This window comes from Bactrocera latifrons, unplaced genomic scaffold (genome assembly GCF_001853355.1).
Source record: "Bactrocera latifrons isolate USDA-ARS-PBARC rearing strain unplaced genomic scaffold, ASM185335v1 scaffold_106, whole genome shotgun sequence".
Lineage (NCBI taxonomy): Eukaryota > Metazoa > Arthropoda > Insecta > Diptera > Tephritidae > Bactrocera > Bactrocera latifrons.
The window spans coordinates 436730-445011 of record NW_017534475.1 but is presented as its reverse complement, the minus strand read 5'-3'; the positions used below and the strand labels follow the sequence as shown (position 1 = coordinate 445011).

Below are 8282 nucleotides of genomic sequence, written 5' to 3'. Positions count from 1 at the left end.
ATTTTTTACACTTTAAAAAATCAATGGAAAAATTTAAATAACATAAGGTTGAAGAAACTCAAAATTGGAAAAACATATTAAAATTTCAAAGTAAGAAAATAAATGATTATATTCAAATAATAAATCTAGGATTAATGAAAAGTTATAGTAAAGTTCAAAATTTGCAAAAATTAAGAAAGTAACCGATTATTATTTATTTGAGCATATTCAATATGATTTTTTTAATTTAATTGTATATGAAAATATTTTTAGAAATTCAACAAAAATTAAAAAGAAAAAAGTGAAAGAAAGCTTTATAAACTTTAAAAGAAAAGAAAAGCATAAGTCGTTGGAAAAAACACACACGGACAATCAAATCTACAGTTTCCAATAAAAGTTTAGCACTAGCCGTTTTTAAGCATACAAAAACCAACAAGTATCTCAACTAACGCATAACTGCATTTATTTAAAATATTTACGCCCATAACGGGAAAACTGATCTCAGAGCTCAAGGACTGCTGTTAGTTATAACTACAAACAAATATATAAAATCTTACTTTTTAATAGTACAATAATCTGCCGCAATCATGTATGGCATGGTTTTAGAGTCCGTCCAACATTTCATTCAAGAGGAGTTCGGTGAAGAAGTTTGGCGTCAAGTATGCCAAATAATCGACTGTCGTCACAATACATTCAAGACCCATCAGATCTATCCCGACGGATTAATGCCCGATATAGCGGCCGCATTGTCGGCAATTACGGGCAAGTCTTTCGATTGGTGTATGTCATTTTTTGGCAATTGCTTCGTGCGGTTTTTCAGCAATTTCGGCTATGATAAGATGATACGTGCGACGGGACGTTATTTTTGTGATTTTCTACAGTCCATCGATAATATTCACTTGCAGATGCGTTTCACCTATCCGAAAATGAAAAGTCCTTCCATGCAGCTCATTGAGGTGGATGATAATGGCGCCGTAATGGTTTATCGTAGTGGTCGCACTGGGTTTTCCAAATATTTAATGGGCCAGTTGACGCAGGTAGGACGTGAGTTTTACAATTTAAATGTAAAATGTTCAGTAATTGAGAGTCAAAATGATATAAATGGAGGCATAGCTGGTCCTATCAAATTGAGCCACGAACCGTTAACGGTAATTGTCAAATATCGGTTGGACTTTGACAATCGCGAATATATGGCAAAGCGTGTGAACGTTGTGGCACATCCCACGCAACAGATTTTACCGAAAATCAATATTGATGTATTTCTTGATCTCTTTCCCTTCACGGTGTTACTCAATCGCAATATGGTGATTACCTCGGCTGGTGAAAAAATCGTTGATACTTGGATACTACATAATCAGGGTAAGAATCCACAAAATTTTATGGGTTCGCATCTTATGGATATATTCAAGTGTCGCCGTCCAAAAGACATCAAAATAACTTGGGATCAAATTATACAAATGCATTCAGTACTCTTCGAATTCGAACTATTGCGTACGGGTCGCAATCAGGCAGCCTACGATGCACTAATGGATCACAATCTCGAAGACGAGGTGAGGGAAGTATTAAATAGCAGTGAGGAAAATCTGTTAAATGTCGATCAGAAGGAAGAAATCGATCCGCTTACCGGTAGACGAAAGATTTCCCATGGAAACAAGGCGATTTTGTTGAAAGGTCAAATGTTTCATCTAAAAGATATTGACTCACTAATTTATCTCTGCAGTCCGCTCATTGAAAATTTAGATGAATTGCATGGAATTGGTCTATTCTTAAATGACTTGAATCCACATGGCTTGAGTCGTGAACTGGTAATGGCTGGCTGGCAGCATTGCTCTAAATTGGAAATTATGTTCGAAAAGGAGGAGCAACGTTCCGATGAGTTGGAGAAATCATTAGAACTGGCCGATTCATGGAAGCGGCAAGGTGATGAGCTCCTTTACTCAATGATACCGCGTACCATCGCCGAACGTATGCGTAATGGTGAGGAGACAATATGCCAGTCTTTTGAGGAGGTCTCCGTTATATTTATAGAAGTGATGAATATTTACGCTGGCGATACGAATGACATACGTGATGCCATGACCGCAGTGACCACACTGAATACGGTATTCTCGGCATTTGATGAAGAGATAACATCACCCTTGGTGTATAAAGTGGAGACAGTTGGTATGGTTTATATGGCCGTTTCAGGAGCGCCCGATATAAATCCTCTGCATGCTCAACATGCTGGCGATTTCGCTTTGCGTGTAGTGAAGAAAGTGAAGGCCTTAAAGATACCGGACCTTGCTATCAGATTGGGTATAAATTCGGGACCTGTGGTAGCTGGTGTTGTGGGTTTGAAAGTGCCACGGTATTGTCTCTTTGGTGACACAGTGAACACAGCGTCGCGCATGGAAAGTAGCAGCGACCCATATAAGATACAATTATCGAATTATACTGCGATGAAATTGCGTGAGGCGGGCTATAAAATCGAATCGCGTGGTTATGTAAAGGTCAAAGGTAAAGGTGAAATGGAAACATTTTGGCTTTCAGACGAGCCGGATAAATAGATGAAGCATTTATACGAATATGTACAAAAACAACTGTGCTCATGTGTGTATGAGAATGTTATTATGTAATAATGATTGTATGGACTTGTGTTTAGCGTTACTTTAATGCTCATAAACGTGTTGAAATAAAAATGATTTACTTATGCTTTCTATGTATTCTAAATAAATGTAAAACATCTCATGTATATATATGTATATTAATTTGATATGGAATTCTTGACCCGAGATTTAAAAGGTTTCCGGAAGGAGTTACACAATTTTATGAATTGTGTTTTGGAAAATTTATTTGGAGGTTTAAATGTAACTTGCCCACTACTTTCCATGTAATTGCGCAAATATTGAAGATATCAACTATATATATACATATACATATATGAATATATATAAGCATTATACCAGAACGAAGTGGTGTCTCCTACTGATTGATATTTCTATTCCTCTTCAGTTTCTGTGCGGTTGAAAATGAGAAAGGTGGATGTAATGGTATTAATTAAGACATAAAAGTCTAGCGAAAAATGTTCGAAAGCCAGTTTCGGAAGTATTATTGGAAAATTTAGAATGTATTTCGAACGAGCAAGGAAAGGTGTTTAATGTCCAACCGCAGATTTTGTATGCGGAATGACAAAGCAGTGGGCATGACAAAGCAGTTCAAGTAATTAGTTATTATCACTGGATGATTTTTTAAAATCATGCTAACTTAACAAATGTACACGTTATCGAAAAATTCGATTAATATACGTAACTATAGTAGTTGATATTTAAAAAATTAATTTTGAGTTTGAAAATGAGTAGTACTTCTCTTCCCTTTTCGTCATTTAAAAAAGACAAAATTTTCACAATTTAATTTAAATTAAATAAAAAAATTCATACAATTTCCTCAATATGTTTAACGGGTTTTGTAGTGCTCTTAGAACAACAATTCTGAATGTGCTTTTGCCTCGGCGCAATGCATTCCTGTACATGATACGTCGCAATAGGAACTTTGCCAATCTCGATTCCCCCTTGAGAAAGATCGTGGCAGCTTGCCCACCTTCGACTCTCCTCGTCAGGAATTGCAGACATTTTTTAGTGCCACTCGTATTCGTTAATCAGAATTTGTCATCGCTCACGTTACAACTGCGCAACTTTCATAATGACATGAAGGTACCGGATTTCTCAGACTATCGTCGGCAAACGGAAAACCCGGATGACCCAAAAGATAATTGTGCTGAACAGCGAAAAACCTTTTCATATGCGATCGTTGCGGCCGGCGCCATTGGCAGTTGCTATGCAGCCAAAGGTTTGGTACACGCCTTCGTCCGCTCAATGAGCGCAACCGCCGATGTGTTGGCTATGGCAAAGATTGAGATCAAATTGAAAGACATACCCGAGGGCAAGTCAGTGACATTCAAATGGCGTGGCAAACCGTTATTCATACGGCATCGTACGGAAGCTGAAATCGAAGGTGTGCGTTCAGTGAATATATCGACTTTACGCGACCCAGAATCGGATGACAAACGTGTCAAAGATCCGCGTTGGTTGGTGGTAATCGGTGTCTGCACACATTTGGGTTGTGTGCCAATTGCCAATGCTGGTGATTTCGGCGGTTACTACTGCCCATGTCATGGCTCACATTTCGATGCGTCGGGACGTGTACGTAAAGGACCTGCCCCGCTCAATTTGGCAGTGCCCAATTATGAATTTCCCGATGAAGAAACATTGCTGGTAGGTTGATGCGTAAAAGCGCGGGATATGGGGAAAATCATAAATAGAATTGAAATGCAATGAAACTAAAATAGATATAATTATATGGACCTGAATACCCAATAAAATGGTAGAGAAGCACACATTTGCTTTTATTTCATCTGACGTTATACATACTTGTATGTATAGTATGTATAATAATATGGCTTTTTACTATTGTGTCAAGATGTTTGGATGTTTTTGATGTTTGGCCCGAAGCTAAGGAATGCCAATTGAATTCCGTGGGTTCATATGTTTAGTTTCATACTTGACACTTAAAAATTGTATATACTGTACATATGTATGTAAGAAAACACGTATACTCTTATACTGGAATAAAGAATCACGGTAATGGTAATGGTAAGTATAAATAACAAAATTTTGACTTCGACTTTAGCCGACTTAATCACCAAAGCACATCCCACTTTTGGGCAAAAATAAATTATACTTCGCTCAAAATTATTATTTTAAATTAAAATCTTATTCTATTATACCACACTTTTTAACAGAATATGCTGTTATGATTTATTAAACATTTTTATTTTAAATTTATGTACTATATAATTAAAAGTATTTGTGAAGACTTGATTTCAAAAAAGCTTACTCGTAAATATTTTGCTCTAATTTTGTGTATTTAAAATATATTTAAACCTTCGACTTGTCAAAGTAAGAAGCGAAAAAGAATGGTAACATCTCTAAGTTTAATTGAAACATTATAAGATAACATATGTATGTATATTGATAGTTTAACTTCCATAGCGAAATACTCTGCACAATTAGGAAGTTAGTTAAAATCTTTTCGCTTCCAATTGATATGATAATCATATTACAAAATAATAATTAATTACATTAATAAAAACTAACTACATATTTTATTCTACGGTTTAAATCATTGGAAAATGTGGGTTTAATGGCATTTAAAACTACTTTGGTTTATTATTCACTGAATGTCTTCAACTTTCTCGGTCGTTTACATCAGACGATTCATTTTCACACAAAATATTTTGCATTAGAGACAAATATAAATCCATTTGCTAAAATGGCAAAAAGAACCGACAAGAAAGCACTAAACGTATCTTAAATTTATTTTTTATATTTACATATTCCAACTATCCAAAGACTGCACAACTTCACCTTTGATTTGCATGGAAGTATCTGGCGTTGTATTGGCAGGCAGCGTTGTCATATGAACCACAGGCTGAGTTTGCACTTCTTCGTCCTTATCATTTACAAATTTATGTTTATTCTTCATATGTGAATTCAGACCCACAAACTGATGGAAACGTGCATCACAAAGCTTGCAAGCATAACGCTTAACCTCCGAATGTATTTGCTTATGGCGCATTAATGCATGACTACTGTGGAAAGCTTTGCCACAGGTGGGGCAAATATGATTACGGATGTTTAGATGAGCATTCATGTGATCGCGTAGATGGCATTTTAAATAAAATGTTTTCGGGCACAGTTCACAATTGAAATTCCGCTGACGCAAATGTATACGCATATAATGTTGTTGCATATTAATCTTTCGCCTAAATGATTTACCACATGTTTCGCATACGAACATTTTCTCACCTGTGTGGGTTTGACGATGTAGCACCATTGCACTATGCTGCAAGAAACCACGATTGCAGACATCACAATAAACGGAAAACTGTTTGAGATGTACTCGACGCAAATGTGTATCTAACTGATTGTGTGCTTGAAAATCACGGCCACACACCTCACATTTGAAAGGATTGGTGCCAATATTATGTGCGGCATACCTATGAGCTTGCAAGGTGTATTCTGTGAGAAAATTACGATTACATTCTTCACATTTGAGACGTGTAATTGGTTTGGCTTTAGGCAGAAAACTGCAGATATCCTTCAGATGTTGCGCAGATTTAGCCAATACTTTCCGTTCTTCCATGTTTGTTAGTGTCCTGCGTAAGATCTTTAAGTTCAACGTAAGATCTTTATAAGTAAAGATGACATTATGACGGTCCTGAAAAATAGGTATCCATGATTCCAAAATGCGTTTACGCTCGGTTAAATTTTGAAATTGGCCCACTTCCCATAAAACTGGATTGTCACGCAGCAAACTGACGAACTCATCAATAAGCGGATTTACAGTCATATTAAAACAGATTCTTTTACCATCACGCTGTGTTAGGACAAAATTGCAATTATAATAAATAATACACAAATGAAAATAAAATTTAACCAATGGCATACCGAATCTTTTAAAAATGCATTTATTTCAGAGGGATTGTTTCCAGCATTTGATTCGATATCGGAGCTCAAAAGAAATTCATCATCATCTAAGTCATCATGAATCGGATGGTCATCCTACATGTAAAAATTAATAGATTGAGTACTTCATAAAAAACCGTAACAAATTGTAAACAATTTACAACATCCGAATAGTTTTCAGCTTCGTTTGCAATAGCCCCACCATTCTGTGGGCCCTCCAAAAATTTACATTTTTTTAAAAACAACGTTTTAGGTTCATCTAAGCGTCCACAAACCGCAAGTTCTTGCTTATAAGCTTTATGATCGCGTAATATGCGTTGAATTATGCTGCGCAATCCATAATCACTAACTGTGTAACCCACTTTGGCCATATATTCTTTAATCGAATAGAGTACACGGGTGCGTTTTTCAGGCAACCAATAATTCGAATGCTGTTGATTCCATAAAATTGGATATTTTTCAATTATTTTAAGAAATTTATTCGATATATCCCGAGTATACGTTTCGTGGATATTAAAATTAAACTGCAATGTAAATTTTTTAATCTAATTGAAATTCTCGTTTAGCTATATGTTTATAAATACCGCTTTAAGCTTTTTCTTAGAATCTTGGAATAGTTCCCCTTCACTAGATGTGTTCTGTTGAAAAACAATTGAAATTAGTGAGTAGTTAAGAGATTTTTGTTTGTTAACAAACCAAATGGTTATTGTCCTCCGCCATATTCCAAGCACCTGTCGACTCATTCGATTTAGTGCTAATACAATCATTGTCCTGACCGTCATCATTGGACTCAACTTTTTTCGCATTATCTTCGGGTTCACTGTCGCTAAAATCCCCATTACTTTCATATTCTGCGGCATCAACTTTTATTTGTTTATTTAGCTCATTTTCCATTTCTTGTTTCAAAGTCGCTTTAATAGATATTTCATCACATTCTGGATTTTGCTCATCCTCCCTTATAAATGTGTTGATTAGCGGCAAATCAAGATCATGTTTATTGCTCAAATGTTTCAGAAATCCTGACCACTGACCGAAGGATGCATCACATTTTTCACAGCAAAGAGCAAAAAAGTGGTAATCATCCGTCGTTAATATTTTACCACAAACATGCAATGTTTCTCGCATTGTTCTTTTAAACTTATTTTATTTATGAAATTAATTGGTTCCACTTATTTTCCAAACAAAATTTCTACTCGGCCTAAATCAATCTATCAACAATATGAAAATTATATGCATCTTCTTATTAATAATCCATTCACAATAAATCTAATTGCACTGTTGATACTTTCGAAAGTTAAAAGTAAAAAATTACTTTCTCCATATTGGCTGGAAAGTTTTCTCTGTTACTAAAAGCATAGATATAGAATTGAAATACTTAATTATATACTATATATATAGCAAAATTAACGTTCATGTAAGACAATAAGATTTGGCAATAGAACAGATATTACATTACGCATTGGTGAGCAACATGGTAAAGCAATAAGCAAGTTCTAATAATACTCCGCTTCGAGGAAAGCATTCTGAACCTATGTACATAGCATGGTACGACACTACATATGTTTGCGGTAGCTCACCGCCAGCCAAATATGAAGTCGGGTATATGTACCTGTCAGACTTAAACGAGAACGCCATTCCTAGTCGACCAAGAGAGCCTCAAATAAAATTACGAAAGTACTACTTTATGGAGGCTAAGTGAATATGTAGTAAAACAATAGACATGCTAAATGAAACAATTTCAACTCATTTTATGTCAATAAATGAAGTATTGGCTTATTGTGGCCAATAATATAAAGATAT

The 8282-nt window shown here is 35.5% G+C and overlaps 3 protein-coding genes across 3 annotated transcripts; 2 read left to right on the top strand and 1 right to left on the bottom strand.

The window, feature by feature from the left end:
• The first annotated feature begins 280 nt into the window (after positions 1–280).
• LOC108969804 (soluble guanylate cyclase 89Db-like) lies at positions 281–2589 on the top strand. Its single transcript, XM_018934737.1, has one exon. It carries the CDS (start codon positions 567–569, stop codon positions 2523–2525), a length of 1959 nt encoding a protein of 652 aa, XP_018790282.1. The 5' UTR covers positions 281–566; the 3' UTR covers positions 2526–2589.
• Positions 2590–3325: 736 nt separating this feature from the next.
• Positions 3326–4349, top strand: LOC108969808 (cytochrome b-c1 complex subunit Rieske, mitochondrial-like). Its single transcript, XM_018934747.1, has one exon. The coding sequence runs from the start codon at positions 3408–3410 to the stop codon at positions 4236–4238; it is 831 nt and encodes a 276-aa protein (XP_018790292.1). The 5' UTR covers positions 3326–3407; the 3' UTR covers positions 4239–4349.
• A 460-nt stretch (positions 4350–4809) lies between these two features.
• On the bottom strand, positions 4810–7702 carry LOC108969817 (zinc finger protein 845-like). Its single transcript, XM_018934758.1, has 5 exons — positions 7179–7702; positions 7067–7120; positions 6644–7006; positions 6465–6578; positions 4810–6393 (listed from the first exon to the last, which is right to left on the bottom strand). Exons 1-5 carry the CDS (start codon positions 7605–7607, stop codon positions 5344–5346), a joined length of 2010 nt encoding a protein of 669 aa, XP_018790303.1. The 5' UTR covers positions 7608–7702; the 3' UTR covers positions 4810–5343.
• Between the last annotated feature and the right edge of the window lie 580 nt (positions 7703–8282).

What these genes read in the sequence shown, in the direction of transcription:
- LOC108969804 (XM_018934737.1), top strand. Translation starts at nt 567, where the DNA reads ATGTATGGCATGGTTTTAGAGTCCGTCCAACATTTCATTCAAGAGGAG.
- LOC108969808 (XM_018934747.1), top strand. Translation starts at nt 3,408, where the DNA reads ATGTTTAACGGGTTTTGTAGTGCTCTTAGAACAACAATTCTGAATGTG.
- LOC108969817 (XM_018934758.1), bottom strand. Translation starts at nt 7,607, where the DNA reads ATGCGAGAAACATTGCATGTTTGTGGTAAAATATTAACGACGGATGAT. An exon ending in CTAAGAAAAAGCTTAAAGCG is followed by an intron (nt 7,007 to 7,066) that starts GTATTTATAAAC and finishes TTTACATTGCAG; the next exon opens with TTTAATTTTAATATCCACGA. An exon ending in ATGCATTTTTAAAAGATTCG is followed by an intron (nt 6,394 to 6,464) that starts GTATGCCATTGG and finishes GTCCTAACACAG; the next exon opens with CGTGATGGTAAAAGAATCTG.